The 21,209-nt window shown below is 45.2% G+C and overlaps 1 protein-coding gene and 1 non-coding gene across 2 annotated transcripts; both read left to right on the forward strand.

Moving 5' to 3' along the window:
• Positions 1-1,384: 1,384 nt before the first annotated feature.
• On the forward strand, positions 1,385-11,142 carry AS3MT (arsenite methyltransferase). The gene is given in 8 exon segments (XM_036027523.1): positions 1,385-1,399; positions 2,162-2,272; positions 4,573-4,627; positions 4,630-4,705; positions 7,387-7,500; positions 10,312-10,407; positions 10,709-10,874; positions 11,110-11,142. Coding segments are annotated over 8 exon segments (666 nt in total).
• A 3,040-nt stretch (positions 11,143-14,182) lies between these two features.
• On the forward strand, positions 14,183-14,287 carry LOC114498198. The gene has a single exon (XR_003684646.1). It is a non-coding gene; the product is annotated as a U6 spliceosomal RNA (small nuclear RNA).
• Positions 14,288-21,209: the final 6,922 nt, after the last annotated feature.

A 21,209-nucleotide genomic window follows, 5' to 3' on the forward strand; every position in this document is an offset into this window, starting at 1 on the left:
CCTTGAAAACACAACTGCGGGCACCAGAGCACAAGACCACCAGAACATGAAACCACAGAACCCCTCATCGAGACCACGTTCCTGGCACGCCGTCTCTGTGTACTGCAGATGCTGATTATCAAGTGTCCTGTCCCCACCGATGCAGAAGCAGTCGGTGTCGCTCCATTTTGCTTTTTATCCATTCTAGAGATTTCCCCACTTTGCTTTCCCCTGCCTCCTTAATCTGTTGCCGGTGGATTTCAGGTACCTTTCTTATGTTCTCTCCTTTGATTCTAAATTCATGAAAGGAACTCAAAACTGCCCTTCTCCAGAGCATTTTCCCAGTCTGCTGAGATCTCGCTGGGGGCATGTCTTCAAAAACTTGGCTCAAATAAACTCTTATGAAACTTTTCTATAGGTTTGGACATTCCTTCCTCAACAGAGAGGCTTTTAGTACAAAAGGGCAGGAAGAAACATTTTTGGGCAAGAGTACTGTTGTAAGAACTCACAGAAATGCACACTAGTGAAAGGTGAATTTTGCTTCCGCCACTGTGGCTCGGGGGATCAGTGTCTTCCTGCAAGGCAAAGGCTCTGTTCTGTTCCCGTTTCCCGTTCCCGTCAGGGTGCGTGCCTGGGCTGCGCGTTTGGTCCTCGGTCAGGTGGGAGGCAGGCTGTTGATGTTTCTCTCTTGCATCGACATTTCTCTCCCTCTCTTTCATCCTCCCTTTCCCTCTCTCTAAAAATAAATAAAATCTCTATAAAAAGGTGAATTTTACCAAATGTAAATTACATCTCAATAAACCTGACTTTAAAAAATGGGTTGAGAAAAGGCAAGTTCATTTCCCAAATGGGCAAAAATCATTGTATATGTGGGTGTTCATTTAAGTCAGAATACGAGATCTATAAAATGAAAATCACAATGAGCAATAAAGGGGGATAGTAATTAATAGTAATAGCCTCTTCCTGGTTGTAAAAACTAAAGATAGCCAGGTCAGCGCTGGGCCCAGCAGGGCCAGAGCGTGGAGTAAGTGGGCACTGGAGCGGCGACCTGGAAGCTGTCCCTGGCAGGCAGCTGCCAGGGGCTGGGCGCTGGCTTGGAAGCCCACCCAGCTCAGCCTGCCGACCTTGGGGTGGGACCTTGGGTGAGCTCAGTCTCTGGAGCTGGCTTCTGCGGGACTGGGGTCCTGGAATCTGAGAACCAGGGGACAGTGAGTGTGGGGCTCCTTTCCCTGGCCCCTCCCTGCAGCTCCTGCTGCACTCAGACCTGCCTCCGACCTTTTAGCCCCCTCCTCTATCCTAGCGCACCCTTTCCCCTAGGCTCCTGCTCACACCCTTTGCTTTCAGCCACCTTTTCCTCCGCTAGGCAGTGTGCTCCCCCCCTGCTGCCACCAACATCTGGAAGAACATGCAGGAGAAAGCAGTAAGGAATGGGCAAAGGTGTAGCCTAGGCTTGGGGGAGCCCTATGCCCGAGAAGGCCTGGCCCACACCCCTGCCCCGAGGCTTGGGGCAGGGCAGAGTCTGGGCTAAGAGCTCTGCCTGGTGCAAAGGCTGGCCAGGCCAGGCCTGGCTGGGTTGGGGCAGGGGTGTCACGCAGACATCAGCTGCAGTATTTCTTCTTCTCCCCAACTCACCCCGCCCTTGGGTCAGACCCACTGTAACCGGAAAAGACACCTGCGTTCAGGCTGCCTGTCACTACCAAATCCAATGAGCAATGACAGCGATTGAGTCTTTTATGGGCACTTTATTCAGGTGGCCAGCGATCCCAGAAGATGGTGCATTCATACCCTAACAAACCATCTTCCCTTGTCATTCCTGGCCAGATCTTTTATAAGGGGGCGGGGGAGGACAAACAAGGTGCAGTGAGGGCTTTGAAATTCAGGGAGGATTAGGTGAGGGAAGCTGTAGCCTTCCTGTTCTTAGCCTTCCTGTTCTCCGCAGTTAGCTGTTCCCAAGGGCGGGGGAGGGGGGGGTGGGAATCACACAAAAGGTCCGGATGCCTCCAACTTGTCCCCAGGTGGTTGGTAATCTCTAGCCAGTGCCCCAGGAGGTCCTCTGCTTTTCCCAGGAGCCAGGATGGGCCTTATCTGTAGTTTCTGAAACAAAAGCTTAACATACACATTACTTGCTAGATTTACAACTTTTTACGTTAAGCTAAAATTTCCCAAGTCTTGAGTCCCCTAGCACTACCACAGCCACAGGCAGGTGCCAGAGAAATCAGCACGCCTCCAGACTAATGCCTGTGCCACCACGGCCAGGTGGGCCCCCCAGTACTCTGGGGGAGATCTGCATAATGTACTGAAAAAGCAGCCTTGAGGTGGGATAGAGTGCCCTGTGCTGCCTCCGTGAAGACCCCAGATAACAGCTTTCTCAAAGAACAGTGGTGCCGGTCTCTAGGGAACCAAGTCGGCTCCTCCGGTCCCTGCAGCACCCCTGTCTGTCAGAGGAGTGACAGCCACAGCACCGGCCATCTCACTGCTGTGTGTGAGAACCTCGGGGGCTCCCCCACCCCTCTTCACTCACAGGATACAGTCGCACTCCTTAGGCCCGACATTCCAGACTGTCCAGCCCTGACTGGTGTGACTCGGTTGGTTGGGTTTTGTTCTGCAAAGCTAAAGGTTGCAAGTTCGATTCCTGGTCAGGACACACGCCCGGATTGTGGGTTTGTCCCTGGTTGGGATGCATGTGAGAGGCAACTGAATGATGTTTCTCTCTCACACTGATGTCCCCCTCCCTCCTGTGGCAGACTCTGGCCAGCAGACTTCCCCCGTGTTGTGGCTGGAGACAAGAATAAATGCACAGGCAACAGCAATCCTGTGGAGAAAAAGAGGACAGCACGGCTACTCTCTCAAGGGGAGAGTGCCTATGAGTGCCTTGGCCACTCTCTCAAAAGGAGACCGCCCCGGCCCTTGCCTAGACAGGCTTTTATTGTTTTTCTTGGGGCTTACATCAGAAAAAGATTTATTATCTATTACATAGGATATTGTTGTCTACATTTTAGGTACAATCAAGGAAATGAAAATAACATACAGAGGGGAATGGCAGCAAACTGATTAGCTCTGTCCTTGGGAGAATTCACACAGGCTTTGGAAATTACCTTGAAGATAGACGATACACATTTGTTATTTTAGACCAGGGTGATGGAGTTTTAGCAAGAGCAAGCCATGACACTCAGAATGCATTTTCTAGGCCTGATTCTCACAGGAAAACTCGGTTTGAAGGTCTGGCTCCTGCCCACCCCTTCGCTTCAGTAGGTTTTCCATACAGAGCTGAGTCACATTTGCCAGACTGAAACAAACCGGTCCCCTTACACCCTCCCTTCCCCATTCTCTAAAAACAAATAAATCAAATCTTACAAAAAAAGAAAAAAGACTGTCCAGTAGTTTGGCTCTCTTCCCTGAGCTACCTTGGTTCCCACTGATGCAATGTGCTCCTGTCACCAGACCTTTCCCTTCCTCCTGCTCGCAGAGCTGCCCACGTGCCTGCTGCCTGCCAGGGGGCAGTTATCCGAAATGCCCCCTCTCCCTTCCACCTTCCAAATCCTGTGCATCCAGTGCTTCACTGATTCCCTGCCCACGGTGTGAAGCTTTCTCCAGTTCCTGAGCACGCTCTTCCCCACACCACTACGGACTCGCCTGCCTGCGCCTCTCGGTTTGTCAGCACATCATGGAAAATGTCTCCTGTGCTTCCATTGGCCACCCCAGCTAAGTGCACCCAGGGGACAGAAATCCTGTCCTGCGCGTTTCCCTCATGCTGGGGGACTGAAAGCAGCTGAGGTCCCCGTGTCCTTCGATGGCTTCTGTGAGAGCGGACATGTTACTGGAATTGACAGAAGGTCAGGCGAGACAGTGATTTGGAGGAAAAAATTCTCAAAAGCATTTGTTTAGAGATAAAATTTTTTCCTATGTGATTCTTCAAGGAGAATTTTTCTTTTAAAGATTGTATTTACTTAGAGGGCAAGGGAGGGAGAAAGAGGGAGAAACATCGATGTGTGAGAGAGGAACATCAATCATATGCCTCTAGCGCACGCTCCCATGGGGACAGGCTTGCACCCCAGGCGTGTGCCCAGGGGTGTGTCCTGACCAGGAACTGAACAAGGATGTGCCAGGCACAGAACTGCTGCTTTCTGGGACAGAGCCCGGCCAGCTGCGGGGCACCAGCCATGCTTATCTGTGCCGCTCATGCTTTTTGCCCTGGAAGCCGAGCCCTGGACAGTTAGGGGGCTCCTCTGGCAGGACAGAGTCAGGCTGGATCTGGTGTGCGAGTATCCTGGTGACCCAGTGGAGTCTGATCTTTTCTTTCCTGCTGCCACCTGTTCTGCAAGGTTTAGTTAAAGAACGAAGAGCTTATTTGAGCAAATCCATGGACCGAGCAGGGAACGCCCCATCGAGTTGTCCCAGGCTGTAGTATTTCCTGCATGCCCGGAGGGACTTTGTATACTTATTGGAAGTAGTCTGGGGGAAGTAGATTCCATCAGTAATAGGAAATTTTTAGGGGGAAAAGTGGTGTATTTCTTAAAATGTGAATAATCAAATCGATGTTTTTCTTCAGGAGATAGTCAGGAGTGAGGAAACTCCAGAGGGGCCCGGGCTAAGGTAGAAGTGGCTAAGAAGTATATTGAATATCACCTGGGAAAATACGGTTTCCTGGCACTAGGGTGGCTTTTATTCCTGGCTACATGGAAAAGTTGGGAGAGTCTGGAGCCAAAAATGAGAGTTAGGATGTTATGTAGGTGTCTGTCCTTACTGTTAGTGTAGCATCCAGCACACGCGAGAACCAATATTGGAGACTTTCAGGGGTTCAAAGGTGTTACTTTATTGGCCAAGTTTAACCTGCGCAGGGGCGAACTCTCAAAGTGTCCAGCGACACAGTGCCCACAAGGAGCTGCAAACGAGAGCCGCTGTGAGCGCGTACAACTTTGTTCTTATATAGGGGCGGGCAAGCAAGCGTTATACAGAAGCAGACGTGGCAGTTAGCAATTCGCTTACAAAGACAGCTCGCGGGAATTTCAAACCAAGCATTCTTGCATAAGGCGGGAAGGCAGGCTGTTTGTTCATTAACCTAGTAATCTCCTGGCTCTAGCTAGCTAGTTTTCTATTTTCTCATTAAAAACTACAGAGCACTGCTTATCTAGCCTACCCAGGGGAGAGCGTCTGCTAGACACGGGATGTTTGCATAACTGCCCTGTGCCTCCCTTATCATTTCCTTTTAGCTACAATGTGGTTCTTGTCTATTAGAGGAAATTTAGTTCTTAATTTCCTTATTCCCAACATTAGGAGCACAGCCCATTTCTTCTTACTAAGCATGCAAATGTCACCAGTTTGCTGAACCGACTGTCATTTAGGGGGATAAAGTAAACTTAGCATGCCTTAAGGGAAGGAGCTGGTCTGGCCCAAGAGAGAACTCATTTTGGACTTAAACCAGCGAGCCCAAAAGACCAGGGAGCCACTGAGTCTGCTTATACAATACACACTGACCTGTTGTCTTTAATGTTATTTTCGTAGCAAATTACAGGATTCTGCGTTGCCCTTTTTCCTTTGAGTCGTTGTCAAATCATGCCCAAGTGACACTCGTAGTAAACTGCCTTGAGGAACTTAGCCTGTTTCCATGTGGGATAAGAAAGGCTGTGTGCAGGAGGCATCCGGTCCCAGGTCACTTTGTTGTGTGAGCATCGCGGTATGAACAAGTAAGAAGCATGCCCGAAAGTTTTCCCTGCACTCAAAACATGTTAACAGTTTGTTGAGATTCTATGCACTGTCCATCTCCCTTACCTTGGGAAAAAGTTGAGTGTGGGAAAGAGGAGGGAGGCAGGTAGCAACATTATTGTTGGAACTAGACCTCCGTACTCTTGAAATTAGCTGAATAAAATCTTAAAATTCCTGCTCAGTTACATGCCTGAGGTATTAAGGATGACATTGAAAAAATGTATTATTATAAAAGTACATAATAGTGAGGCAGGAGATAGTCAGGAGCAATAGTCAGGAGAAACTCCAGAGGGGCCCGGGGGAGCTAAGACAAAGGGCATCAATACAGAACAGAGACCCTGTCCTAAGATCAGTTCCTTAGGAATGACAAAAGTCTGGAAGCACCTCAGGACTAGGACAGGGGGCATTGATACCAGAGACCTTGTTGTAACACTTGTTGCCCCTGCTTTCTGGAAAAGTGGTGAATCACGGTGAGTCAGGACTACCCGTACCCAGAGGATGCTATGTGACTCCTGTTTCATTATAATATCATTATAATAAATTAGCATCGTGGGGCCCCTCTCCCCTGGTGGGCAATTAAGAAAATCATGGAAGATGGCATGCACAGTAGCTTAAAAGTAATATAACTACTTGTATATGCATAATAGAAGCCCCCCAAAACCAGCCAGGAAATATCTGCCTTATAAGAATAGAACGCCTCCGTCCGCTGAAGGTCAGTCTCTGCTCAGAGTTGCCCCAGTCCCGGGTTCACCTGTGGAGTGTACTATCGCTGAATACATCTGCTCTCTCTGCTATAAACTCTCTGTGTGTTTGGTTCAAGTCATTGTTCGAGATCACCAAGAATCTGGTTTCCCTGTGCCCACCTGTGACAATAGCATTACAAAAAGTTACATGATTTTTAAAGGAGGATAGTTTATGAATGCTATTTACTTTTCTGTTAGTTACACAACAATCTGGGGCTGCATTTGGTTTAGACTGGCTCAACATTTAGGCAACCCGAGTATCTTTATTTAGGAGAGAGACATTCCTGCAAAGCCATCTTATTCCCTGTCAGGTAGGGCACTGAAAAAGAAGTCTTGGCACCTGGCTATTGATTGTAGCTAGGCAGGCAGCTGTTGCTTGTGCATGTGGGGGCTAAAAGAATGTTAATACTAAGTTCTTCTAAGTTCTCCTAGGCTGGGCTAGTAAGTTGAGAAACCTGCGTCAGAGGGAGAATTTAGGAAGCCACTGCAGCCTGATTTGAATTAAGTCTGGTGAACAAGGGGGTTCGGGGAGCTGCCTGTTAGCTGGATAGCCCTCGCGCCCCGCTGTTTTCGAGTTGTCTAGCGAGAAGTTTCCTGCGCTGTCTGTTCCTGGTAGGTTTTTCTATCTGAATCTCTAGGTGGAGGGGGGAAGGATCAAAGTTTCCTTCTGAATCTTTTTTTCTTTTTCCATTTTTTAACTTTTTTTTATTGTTGTTTAAGTAGAGTTGTCTCCATTTCTCCCCTACCACTCCCCGCAACCTGAGCCTTTTTTTTTTTTTTCTTAATAAAGAGCTTAAAACCAAATCCCAAAAAGACAGCTTCAGGATGGCAAAACTTTGGTCCTTTCATTTACAAAGTATCAGCTCAAGCACTCACACACCCCCTCCCCCCATCCTCATTGGGTTTTAAAATTGATTTTATCCCGTCATTCCTTTCTTTGCTCTCTGGGACTAATGTAATCTCTAACCTTGTTTGGACTAATGCTGTTTCAGCCTGATGTGGAGCTATATTTCAGTGACGTCTCTGCTAGCCTTGAATTGCCAGATACGATCAGAACATGCAAAGTTTTATGGGGGTAGACGTCTTTTTTGTTGTTGTTGTTTTAAGGTAGCTGCTTGTTCCTGTACACAGTGCCATTCTGCTAATATCCAGATAAGGCTCTGTGATGGAGGATTAGGTCTGGAGGCTTGGGTGGCATTCCCCTCTGCCCCTTAAGAGTGGTGTGACCCTGGACAATATAATTAATCTCCTTGAATTGTTTTCCAAATTGTAAAATGTAGATGACATTACAGTCTGTCTCTAGGATTTTTTTTTTTTTTTTTTTTTTTAAATGATTTTATTTATTTATTTTTAGGGAAGAAAGGGGGGAGAGAGAGAGAGAGAGAGAGAGAGAGAGAGAGAGAGAGAGAGAGAGAGAGGCATCAATGTCCGGTTGCTGGGGGTTATGGCCTGCAACCCAGGAATGTACCCTGGCTGGGAATCGAACCTGGGACACTTTGGTTCCCAGCCCGCGCTCAATCCACTGAGCTACGCCAGCCAGGTGTCTCTAGGATTTTTATGAAGGTTGAATGGGATAAGAAATGTGGAAAATACTCTGAAAACTGCAGTGTGGAAATGAAGGCAGCCGCCCTTGTCCCCGCGTGTCCCCGCCTTGTGCTGTTCCTTCCTCTTTTGTCTTTGTAACGGAGTCTCTGGGAACTGAGGAGACAGATGCATGTGTGTGGTCTGTCTATGAAATCAAAAGTTTTTTGTTTTTGTTTTAATTTTATTTATTTACTTTTAGAGAGGGAAGGGAGGGAGAAAGAGAGAGAGAGAGAAACATCAATGTGCAGTTGCTGGGGGCTGTGGCCTGCAACCCAGGCATGTGCCCTGACTGGGAATTGAACCTGCAATGCTTTGGTTCGCAGCCCTCACTCAATCCGCTGAGCTATGCCAGCCAGGGCAAAAGTTGTTGTTTTTTTTTTAAGTATTTTTGTATTGTAGTTTTTAAAAAAGATTTTATTTATTTATTTTTAGAGAGGGAAGGGAAGGAGAAAGAGAGAGAGAGAAACATCAATGTGTGGTTGCTGGGGGGTTGTGGCCTGCAACCCAGGCATGTACCCCGACTGGGAATTGAACCTGTGACACTTTGGTTCGCAGCCCGAGCTCAATCCACTGAGCTATGCCAGCCAGGGCTAAATCAAAAGTTCTTACTTTTAAAATAATGTTAACTTTTTCCTCATTATAAAATAAGTGGATATTGTTAAAAAGTTGAAAAATACAAAAAGTAAAAGACAAAATCACTGCTCATGATATAGCTCAGCAATAACCTCTTTAACATTCTGATATACATCCCCTTAGGCTTATTTGCCCCTCTATGTGTGTAATAGAACTGGAAGCATGCAGTATACAGAATTTAGTGTTCAAATTTTATCCAGCACATTTTCTTTTCCTTTTCTTTTTAAAGATTTTATTTATTTATGTTTAGAGAGAAGGGAGGGAGAAAGAGAGAGAGAGAGAAATATCAATGTGTGGTTGCCTCTTGCTTGACCCCTACTGGGGACCTGGTCCACAACCCAGGCATGTGCCCTGACTGGGAATCAAACTGGCGATCCTTTGGCTCGCAGGCCAGCACTCAATCCACTGAGCCACACCAGGCAGGGCTATTTAGCACATTTGCTAAGCCTAAACATTTAGAATTTTTTAAATGTTTGTGTTACACAACTGTATTGTACAGCTGTACCATACTTTATTTGACCATTTCTTTATTGGTGATTACTCAGTTGTTTGTAATTTAGTGTAATAAATTTAAAAAAAACCTGCAAAATTCCTTACTGACATTAGTAGTAGTTGTTTTTGTAGTAGCAGATCATTATGAAATTAACCTGGAACTAAAAGGCTATTTTGTAATTTTTATTTTATTATTTTAAGATTTTATTTATTTATGTTTTGAGAGAGGACATGGGAGGGAGAAAGAAGGGAGAGAAACATCCACGTGAGAGAGAGAGAAACATTCATCAGCCGCCTCCCACATGTGCCCCAGTAGGGGACCTGGACCACAACCCAGGCATGTGCCCTGACTGGGAATTGAACCTGCGATACTTTGGTTCATAGCCCGCCCTCAATCCACTGAGCTACACCAGCCAGGGCTCCTTTCTGTCTTTTTACAATACTTATACAGGAGAGTACTTTTCAGAATGCAACCTAATACAACATACATGGGTATGTATGGTAGCGGGGTAGGATCACTACATTAGTGACTGTCCTAAAGAGTGGTCCCCGGAGGCCACTAGCTAGTACACTCAAGTTTAACTGTGACTTTCTAGACCTTCAGGTGGAGGACACTCAGGTCCTCTTTCTAGAACCTATGTTTTAAGTAATACATACCCTAATCAATTACATAGAAGAGTAATTCCCTTAATACCTAGTTGTACTTCTTGGTCTGTGATTTTTCTTCTTTTAGGTGAGTGCCTGGAGGGTGCTTTGTACTGGAAGGATCTTATCATCCTGTAACCAGAAAGGACACCGGCGTTCGGGCTGCCTGTCACTACCAAACCCAATAAGCAATGACAGAGATTGAATCTTTTATGGGCGCTTTATTCAGATGGCCGGTGATCTGAGAAGATGGTGGGTTCATACCCTAACAAACCATCTTGCCATCTGTTTTTAGCTCAGACCTTTTATAGTGGGGGTGGGGGTGGGGTAGTTATCTGCTCTCCCCGGAACACAAAGGCCCGGATGCCTCCAACTTGTCCACAGGTTGTAATCTCTAGCCAGTGCCCCAGGAGGCTGGCTGGTTTCCCAGGCACCAGGATGAGCGTTATCTGTAGTTTCTGAAACAAAAGCTTTAACATACACATTACTTGCTAGACTTATAACTTTTTTCCTTAAGCTAAAATTTTCCAAGTCTTCAGTCCCCTATCAATCCTGCCCCCAAAATTGGGTTCAGCCCTCCACATTTGGTCACTGCCAGTTCTGTTACAATTCACAATAAGGAACTAGAGTGGTCACTGAGAAACAGCAGGGAATATTGTAACTACACCCAGAATGGTTGCAGTTTGGTGAGGAGCAAGTGTCCCCGAGTCTCATTGAGGGAGATTTCGTGTCCTTTGGAAATCTCCATTTCACCTTTGGTTCAATGGCAACCTCCCAAGGTTTGGTATTTAATAAAGCACTTTCAAGTTCGTGAATAGAGTGAAGCATCCAGAGAGAAAACTGGTGGCATTCAAAGAAAATCATCCTTATAATATGTGTGCCCTTCACCTGCTGAGCAACCCAGTAACTGTCCGAATGCTGGAGATGAGCCACGTGGAAGTTCTGTTTTTAGGTGCCTGTCATTGTATTTCTGCAACATTGTGCCTCTTCAGACTCCTTAAGACAGGACCAGGTAGGAGATGCTGAGTAATTTATAATGGAGGACTCACAGGACATGAAAAATAACTAATATTTGATGCAAACTTTACATTTAAGGTAAATAAAAATTCCCCAGAGAGGGCAAGATCAGTTTGTTCTTCCACTTTTTTATGCATTCACTGGCATATTCTTTTCGTTTTTATTATTGCATTTTTTCCATTACCACTTATCCCCCTCTCCCCCCTCCCAACAGTCGCCACACTGTTGTCCACAACCATGTGTCCTTTTTCCTTTTTGCTCATTCCCTCCACCTTCTGACTCATGGGTTGATTCTTGTGTGTGCCCTGACCAGGATCCAACCCTCAACTTCGGTGTAGGGAGATGATGCTCTAACCAACGGAGCTAACTGGCCAGGGCCAAAGTGAAACTGGAAGAGTCAGCGTGCGTGCTGCCTGTCACTCCCAGAACCAATAAGTAGACACGGAGATTGAGTCTTTATGGGCGCTTTATGCAGATGGCCAGCAATCTGAGAAGATAGTGGGTTATGCACCCCGACAGACCGCCTTACATTCCCTTTCAAGCTCTCCTTTCTTATCAGGAGAAACTTGTGTAGGTAAGGGATTTAGAATTCAAGGGGGAAAAAAAGTATAGGTAAGGGGTCTGAAATTCAGGAAAGAGGTTAATCAGATAAAAGCTGCCTTCCAGCAATTTCTCTAACATCCTTTCATCTGTTGACCAGTGATGTTTTATTTGGGCCCTGGGTCCTGTGTCTCCGGTGGTTTTCTGTTTCCTGGCCCGAGGTCTGTCTCTCCCTGGGAACCAATGGCACAGATACCATCTGGATCGCTCAAGGTCTGTTCTGGAGCACAAAGGTTGACTTGCTTGTGACTTCCTGGGGTCAGGGTGGGCTGCACCCTCAGTTCCTGAAACAATAGCTTTTTACATGCATTAACTACTAAGCTTATTAACTATTACCTAAAACTAACATTTTCCAACTCTTGAGTTCCCCCATCAAAAGTAGAGTGGGTTTTATTTTCTCAAGATGGAAAAGTACAGGCTTTAGAATCAGACATCAGACATGTGAGTTCAAATTCTGGCTCTATTATTTATTACTGGAGTAAACTTGAATAAGTCACCAAAATTCTTTGAGATAGTTTGTTCCACTATAAAAGTAGGGATAAACAAGGCCTACTTTGCAGAAGTTTTATGAAGGTTAGCAATACTATAGCAAAACATTTGTGCATGCTGGGAACACAGTAAATGGCAGATACAGCCATTTTTTTCCAAAGGTGGAAGGACTCCTTCCTTCCTTTTTTCCTCCTCCTCCTCTTTCTCCTTCTCATTCTTCTTCCCAAATAGCATCTTCAGATTTCTCAACTAGTCCCGGTGTAGTGGGGTCATTAATGCTTTGTCACTGATGCACAGCCCAGTGACCTGCTGCCTGATCCAATAGATTCACGGACTCAGAAAGGGAAGAGCTTTTGAGCCCATCGCTCTGGTCTAGGGGCTTTAATAAAACCACTTTTAATAGCAAAATTATTTTGTTGTTGATTGATTTGAGAGAGAGAGAGAGAGAGACATCAGTTTGTTGTACCCCTTATTTATGCACTCATTGGTTGATTTTTGTGTGTGCCCTGACTGGGATCGAACCCACAACTTTGGTGTGTTAGGACAGCACTCTAACCAACTGAGCTACCTGGCCAGGGCCTAGTAGCAGAATTATTTTTTAAGCAACACCTTATTTAAAACATCAGTACTTACTATGACAGGGATTGCTTTACATAACTTCAATATATGAAGGGCAAAAGCAGTTTATCTGATGGTAGCTAAGAATCTCCAGTGCTCACTTGTGGTTTCCAAGGCATGGGCGGTTCACACACTTCCCAGGCACACTGGGATTCATGGAAACACTTTAAAATCACCAGTCCAACACCCTCATTTTAGTGATGAATAAGGTGAAGCTCAGTGTTTTCTACACCTGTTTCTGAGAAGAGATTAGATCTTGGAGCAATGAATATGGATCCTTTTTTTGCATTGCCACCAAAGAAAAACTGATAGGACACTAGTCAATTCCATCTGGAAATAGGCATGAAACTGGCAGCGAGGTCTAAACATGAGTGAATACCATGTAGTCTTGTATCCTGAAATGGCATTCTTTAGTAAAACTTACAAATGTTTGTCTTCCGTCAAGACTAAAGTGGCATTTCTTTTCTTTCTTTTTAAGATTTTACGTATTTATTTTTAAGAGGGGAAGGGAGGGAGAAAGAGAGGGAAAGAAACATCAATGTGTGGTTGCCTGTTGCACGACCCCAACTGGGGACCCAGCCCACAACCCTCATCATGTGCATGTGCCCCAGGCATGTGCCCTGATGGGGGAACTGAACCCGTGGTCCTCTGGTTTGTGGGAGGACACCCAGCCCACTGAGCAACACCAGCCAGGGCATCATACTCTAATTTCTTAAGTGTATATTTGAGCCAGTATTCCACTGTATTTTAAAGTTATTTTCTAATATATTTTTGATTCATGTGTAGAGTCACTGTAGTAACTGAGATATTGGTATAGCATTCTATAGAATTTTATCATGTCATCTCTTACAACCACCCGTTGCAGAAGACAGGTAGATATAACAGGTATTAGCCTCCCTCTGTGCCTTTCTCGCTCATATATTTTCACCTTTCCCCCATTCATGCTATCATAATTATTTGGTTAGTCCATTTGTTAATTTATAATATTTTATTGTTAAGCCAGACTTAGGGATGGGTGTCAAGTCTCCTATGGCTGGCAGAACTAACATTCACCAAAGTCAGGAGAGTAATGCACCGCATGGCGCTGAATGCGGAGGCCCCGGGAATAAGGTACTGATGTTGCTCTGGCCGGATGGGGGCACAGCATGGGGTTGAAGTCCGCTGGCCCTGGAGTCAGATAGACTGGGTTCTATCTTGGCTCTGTCACTTACGTGTGATCTTGGGTATGTTACCTTTTTTCCCTAAACCCTTGGCTTCCTCATGTGGAGTGGGGAGGTAGTAATCACCTTTCCCTGTCAGGTTGTGAAGAGCAAATGAAATGAACATGTTAGCTCAATGTCTGGCACATGATACATAGTGATTTTTTTTAATCCTCACTGGAGGATATGTTTTTATTAATTTCAGAGAGAGGAAGGAAGAGAGAGGGAGAAAGAGAAAGAGAGAAACTTCGATGTCAGAGAGAAACATCGATCAGCTGCTCCCCATCCCCCACCCGTGTAAGTGTCCTGATTGACTGGTAATCAAAACCACGATCCAGGCTTGTGCCCTGACTAGGAATCGAACCCGCAACCTTTTGGTGCTCCAACAAGCTGAGTCACCCAGCCAGGGCATGGCTCATACTCAAGAGAAAGAAGCAGTTATAAGTATGGATTTGTACTTATTAAGATTTCTGGTTGCATGTTCATTTTGGCAGCACATATACTAAAATTGGAACAATACAGAGAAGATTAGCATGGCCCTTGTGCAAGGATGACACACAAATTCGTGAAGCGTCCCATATTTTTCCTTTAACAGGAACCTAATCAACAAAACAAAGAAACAAGCAAAAAATAACCAAAGACACTGAAATAGAGGACAGGCTAAAAGTGACCAGAGGGGAGAGAAGAGGGAATTTCAGGAGAGAATGGGAAGGGTTTACAGGAACAAATTTAAAGGATACATGGACAAAAACTAGGGGGAGGGTGGTAATGGGAGGGAAGTGGGGAGGGATGGGTGGGTGGGCTGGAATGGGAAAACAAGGGAGAAAATTGTACTTGAACAATGATTAAAACAATAAAAAAAGGAAAAAAGTAAAGAAAAAAGATTCTTGGTTGCTTGGGACTCTTTTCTAAGTATTTGAGTTTTGACCATTTTTGTAGGATTCTTTTATCATTCTCTTGGGATTCTATACCCTTTCTCTTGGGCTCAGAAATTCTGTAATCTCTCTCCATGAATTTTTTGCTTTCTGTTGCTTGTATTTCATAGTAATTTTGGATACATTGAACATACCCTGATACCCAAGTAACTTGTGTCTTTTTCTCCTCCTTTTGTTACTTCATAAGCAGTCTGCAGGAATAAAATTGCAGCCTCGGCCAGGGAGCTCAGCTAGCGCATTGCAGGAAATGACACGGTGGGGACCACACGGTGGTGGGTGTGATAGCCAGTCAAGGCACGGGCAAGAGCCAACCCACGTGTGCATGAATAAGTGGAACAACACATCGATGCTCCTCTCCCTCTCTCCCTTCCTCTCTCTCTCAAATCAATAAATAAACCGTTTCTTAAAAAAGAGCAAAGTTGCTCTTGGATCGCACAGACCGCCTGCCTCACGGTGCCTGCCCGGGGCCTAAGAAGACAACCTGGACGTCAGGTTCGGGCTTCCGCGCCCAGTGGAAGGTGGAATTTTTGATTTCACAAATTTTGAATAGTTTCTCTGGGAGAAGGTTAAGGTCAGAGGAAAACTGGAAATCTTGGGGATGTTGATTACAGGGAGTGCTTCAAGAATTGAATCACAGTTTCTGAGAAACAGTGATTCAATTCTCTAAAAGATATTTGAAATACCTTCCCAAGAAATACCTTAACAAGAGCAGCCAGCAGACCGGCCTCACGTAGCTGCGTCCGACAAGTGGACTTAAGAACTTGGTTACTGCCAGCCCCGTCCCGATGACGCTAATTAGGTCTGAGTGGGAGGACCTGGGGAAGCCACCTTTACAGGGCTTTGCTTGCTAATAAAACAAACAGAGTGCGCAAGAGAAACATCTAGAAGTGGACTTTCAGTTTATCCGTGAGTTAAAAATAGCACTCTGGAGGGAAAAAGAGTAAAGCTTATTTGGAGATCACTCTTTAAAAAATGGTAAATCTGTAGCTGGGAAAGTTGTATCAAACATAACAGACAAGAATCCCAGAGCCGAAAAACCTAATACGTTCTTGTTTGGCCACTCTCGCCCGCCTGAATCAACCCCAAGCTAAGTACAGAAAACACCGGGAGAGCTAAAGAATGATTTCCCTTGTCCACTTTATTAAAATCTTGAGCACTCTGCTGTTGTCACCCTTCTGTTTTTCTAAGCTGATGCCTCTTTTGGAAGGTAGAGAAATGTGACTTCTGACTCTTCAGTCCATCAAACATTTCACAAATGTATTCCTGGTATTTTGAAATTCCTGGGAGCTCATTGATTCTGTGAAACCTGTCCATTGGAACCCATGTCTATTCTGAAGTGTTTTCATCACTCTAGGTCTCCCATCAGCCAGTTCCTGGAATACCGTCCGCATGAGCTGTCGGGGGATTGCAGTTACTTGCAGTAAAGGGAGCCTTTCCCCCAGTCACCGCATTTCAGTACACTTGGGCCATAAAAGTGTAGTAAAATGGGTTTGCTTCTACAGAAAACCGTTTTCTTTTTCTTTTCTTTTCTTTTTTGATGGGATCCTTTTTTTTTTCCTGAGAGAAAACCGTTTTCCATCAGCATAGCTGGTGTCGTGCTCCCTCCCAGTGTGCAGGCGGGGCCGTGTTCCGGTGGGCTTCTGACCTCAGATACAGATTGTAACATCCTTCACGTTTGAACCAGTTTGCCCCAACAATCTTCTTACTATTCTGCCTTTATTATCTCAGCCTGCACATGTGCCAATGTCTTTAGAACAGTTTCAAGTTCTTGAAATGGGAATAATTGACACTGAAGACAGATTTAAAGAGGGAAACAGCTGGTGTGTCCTAGAAATATAACCTTGTGCTCTTGAGGGAGGACACTTCTATCTTTTTTATTGCCGACCTTTATGATAAACCCTCAAGTACAGCGCGGGCAGGTGGCGCGGGGAGTTGTTTGTTCGTCCTTCCGTCTTCCCATGGGTTGCTGCAACAGAGAGGAATGCGAGGAGACACCTCTTCCAAGTTTTGCTCCATAATGACTGCTTTTGAGAGTCTTTCTTTTGTCTCCTTTCTTCTCTCTCCTCCTCCTCCTTCTTTTTTAATCCTGACAAAGTGTTTTTTGCTATTAAAAGAGCTACATGATTAAAACCCTCTAGCAGCCCTGGCTGGGGTGGCTCACTGCATGGAGCACCGGCCTGCAAACCTAAAGGTCGCTGGTTGGATTCCCGGTCAGAACACAGGCCAGGGTTGCAGCCTAGGTCTCTCCCTCTCTTTCCCTTTCCCTTTCCCTTCCCCTCTCTCTAAAAAATAAATAAAGTCTTAAAAAAATAACAACACTGCAGTATCTGAAATGATACAAATAAAACTTGTGCTGTGTATTGTCTTGCTTCATTTAATAGTAGTGGTTCGATCCATGAGCATGGACACCAGTGGTAATAATACAGAGGACCCAGCCTTTATTAAACAGTTAATATGTTCAAGGCACCATGCCATTGAGTCCTCACAATAACTTTGAAATTGACTTATTATTGTATTTTTCCATTTATCCCCCTTACATCCTCTTCCACCTCCCCCTCCTCCCCTCCCACCCCACATGATAACTCATTTTACAGGTTAAGAAACTGAGACTCAGAGAGATTAATTTTCTTTTTTTAAAGCTTTTATTTTAAAAAATATATTTTATTTTATTTTATTTTATTTTTATTTTTAGAGAGAGGGGAAGGGAGGGAGAAAGAGAAATATGGATCGGCTGTCTCTCACATGCCCCCAACCAGGGACCTGGCCTACAACCTAGGCATGCGCTCTGACCAGGAATTGAACTGGCAAACTTTCGCTTTGAGGGACAACACTCAACCCACTGAGCCACGCTGGTCAGGGCAGAGAGATTTATTTTTCTAATCTGAGGTCACATAGCTAGGAAGTGGTGAAGTTGAACCCACATCTGATTCTAGAGCTGACATTCTTGCCATATGCTACATGAACTTTCCATGTTTATGCTCTCACAGGATCACAGGATGGTGTGTGCCAAAGGACCACTTATGATGATGTCCCAGCTTTTATTTCCTTTTTGGGGCTGGGAGCATGCATTTGGAAGTGATAGCAACATCATTATCTCCCACTGAGACAGCACATGGAGTGGGAAGAAGAGTACGGACAATCATTTTACTGGATGAAAAGGGGGAGAGGCTAACGCTTCCAGGCAGGAATTCCAGTGCACGGAGAGGAGGAAAGACAATGGGCGTGAGGCCTGGCACTGGCAGCCACCCCTGCCAGCCTCCTCCGGGCTTAGAGATTCCCTGCTGGGCGCTAGTCTGTCTGAAAAAGAGACATATGGAAAGAGACAAAGCAAAAGGTTGCCAGTTCGATTCCTGGTCAGAGCTAGGGAGCCCAGATCTAGGCAGACCTCTTCATTTTAGAGAAGTGGCAACAGAGGGCCACAGAGGCCAAGGCCACCAGTCAGTGGCTTCAGTAAAGGGAGTGTGGGCCGTAAGACTCATTCGTGAATGTAAGGCCTGCGCCTGCCTTGCACACCCTTCTGTTCGCAGTGACCAACACTAAATAGTGCGAATGTAAATGTAAATGTATGGTTCATGATTTCATTGTCTTTATTTAAAGCGGCTTGTGCCTACTCTTGAGTTCCTACCTTTGCGCCTAGGCTTTCTCTGGCCCCACTGGCACTGCTGTGGGAGGAGAAAGGAGGAAAAATAAACACTGCCATTTTGTCTTTTGAAAACTCCACTCTCTGTCCTGAGATCTTGCTGGTCTTTGGTGACAATCTCAACATCTGAAAGTCAACAACTGCCAGCAATGGCGATGGTGTGTAGGACTCAGTCTTCTTGCCTTGTTCACCTTCCTGGGGATTAGAGAAGACGTTTCAGCATTTCAGCATCTCTGTTCCTAAAGGCTAAAAGGCACACACCAATGGGAATCCCACAAACCAAAACAAACTCTCTTGGCCCAATAGGGACTGCCCTTAAGAAGCTTTATTTTTTAATTATTAATTATTATTTTTAAAGATTTTAGTTATTTATTTAGAGGGAGGGGAAGGGAAGGAGAAGGAGAGGGAGAGAAACGTTGATTGGTTGCTTCTCACATGTCCCCAACCAGGGACCAGTCCCGTATCCCAGGCCTGTGCCCTGACCAGGAATCGAACTGGTGACCCTTTGCCTGCAGTACGACATCCAATGAACTGAGTCATGCTGGCCAGAGCCTTTAAGAAGCTTTAGATGAAGTTTACTTTGGAAGTGGTAATAACTTGATTAAAATCTTCAGAAGAAGATGGGCACCTTTCTAACTGAAGGACTGATACTGCTCCCAGGACCCCAAGAAACTGTACAATTTTATCTCCCTTCTAGATAGATCAGCCTGAATCAAATGGAAATATTAGGGTTTGGTCCATCAAACACCTTTAACTTGCCCTTTCATTTCAGTTTGTCATTGGACAGGGTCACATCACAGAGCAGTGCAAGTCTGCAGGGAAGCCTGACACCACACAGTCCGGTTGTCCCTTGGTGTCTCTGGGGACTGCCGGGGCTCGGAGAGGAGCTGTTCTGAAGATGCTGGGCAGGTGAAGGAATGAGTTACAAATGTCTCTTTTTCTTTTTTTAAAGATTTAAATTTATTTTCAGAGAGAGGAGAGTGAAGGGAGAAAGAGGAGAGAAACATCAATGCGTGGGAGAAACAATCGTTGGTTGCCTGTTGCACACCTGGCCCGCCCTGGGGGCTTATGCCTTGAGGGGGAATCCAACCTTGGTTTGCAAAACTAGGCCTAACTCAATGGGCCACACCAGTCAGGGCTACACAGGTCTTTTAACCTGCTCTTCCCCATAGCACAGACCCTAAGGAAGAATAAAAGGCAAGCCCTGGCTGGTGTGGCTCAGCAGACTGAGCGTGGGCTGCTAACCAAAGGGTTGCAGGTTCCATTCCCAGTCAGGGCACATGCCTGGGTTGCAGGCCAGGTCCCCGGTGGGGGCCACGTGAGAGGCAACCACACACTGATGTTTCTTTCCCTCTCTTTCTCCCTCCCTTGCCCTTTCTCTAAAAATAAATAAATAAAACCTAAAAAAAAAGAATAAAAGGCAAAAGTCACCATAATCTAGATCACTGGTAAAGAGAAGTGAATTCTTTTTAGAAGGTATTAATGAAGGGTTCATAGCAAATCACCTAAGACTACTTACGCAAAGTTTTTCTCCATCTGAAGTAATTCATAGTTCTGGTGCCACTTAGTGGTCAGAGGTGGAACTGAGAGGCTGTCTTAAGACTTGGCCAACCCTCACGCAAGCAAGGCTTCAGAAATAACGGTCAGTCTCAGGAAAAACAACTTTCTTCTGGCCTGCAAAACCCTGTTTAGACTTCTCAGCTTGTTTGTTTCTTAAACGAAGCTCCTACTGAAATTGTGCTAATCATGCCGAAAGATGCCAAATTGAATTGGGTAGGAATGCTCTTGGGTTAACTGGTCTTTTAAATCAAACCCTTAAAAACAATTTGAGTTGAACCCTGGCTGGTGTGGCTCAGTGGATTGAGTGCCAGTCTGTGAACCAAACAGTCACCAGTTCGATTCCCAGTCAGGGCACATGCCTGGGTTGCCAGCCATATCCCCAGTGTGGGGTGCACAAGAGGCAACTACACATTGATGTTTCTTTCCCTTTCTTTCTCCCTCCCTTCCCCTCTTTCTAAAAATAAATAAATAAAATCTTTAAAATAAATGAGTTGAATGAAGAACACAAATGAATGATAAATCTCTTTAATCTCAGTTTGCCTTAATGTATGACAACTTAATGACTATCTATAGTAAATCCTAACTGGATTAGGAAAAGGGTTTGATAATTTTTAAAAGACGAGCTAGAGATTGGTGGGTTTTCTTTTTCTTCACAAGGCACCTTAGGAAAGTGTAGATTCAGTCCTGGTTTCCATAGTTAAAGGAGAAGATTGAGCAATGTTTCAAGGCCGAGTACATGATTAGAAGTTAAGAACGCTAAGGAAAGCTTCAAGAATGATTGAATGAATGGAAGTCCAGTTGTACTTTAAGACTTTGCCAGAAGACACAGAAAGATGACAAGGGTCATGTAAGCCATGATCCTTGTCATCAGGAGCTGACAGTTTATTTTTTAATAACAGTTTCTATCGATGAAGGGTTTTAACAAGAAAATTTCAATCCGTTCCTGTGAGCTCACTGCACAAACAAGGGGGAGCTGGCGTGGCCCAAGAGATTTTTTTATTAGAGGCATGTGAATTTTTAGACCTTGTAAAACACTGGATTGGATTCTACAGGGACAGATTCCTCTTTTAATACAGCTGTTAAAAAGGGAGAAATTCTGCCCTGGTCGGTTAGCTCAGTTGGCTGGAGCATCGTCCTGATGTGCCAAGGTTGCAGGTTTGATCCCCGGTCAGGGCACATACAGGAAAACCAGGGAATGTGTGAATGAGTGGAACAACACATTGATGTTTCTCTCTCTATCACTCCGATCAATAAATAAAGGAAAAATAAAAATATTTTAAATGGAGAAATTCTCAGGTTACTAAGTGTGCTCAGCTATACACTCTCACTCACTACTACTAACCAAGGGAGGTACCAGGTGGTGTCTTTTGAG

Source organism: Phyllostomus discolor, chromosome 5, assembly GCF_004126475.2.
Source record: "Phyllostomus discolor isolate MPI-MPIP mPhyDis1 chromosome 5, mPhyDis1.pri.v3, whole genome shotgun sequence".
Lineage (NCBI taxonomy): Eukaryota > Metazoa > Chordata > Mammalia > Chiroptera > Phyllostomidae > Phyllostomus > Phyllostomus discolor.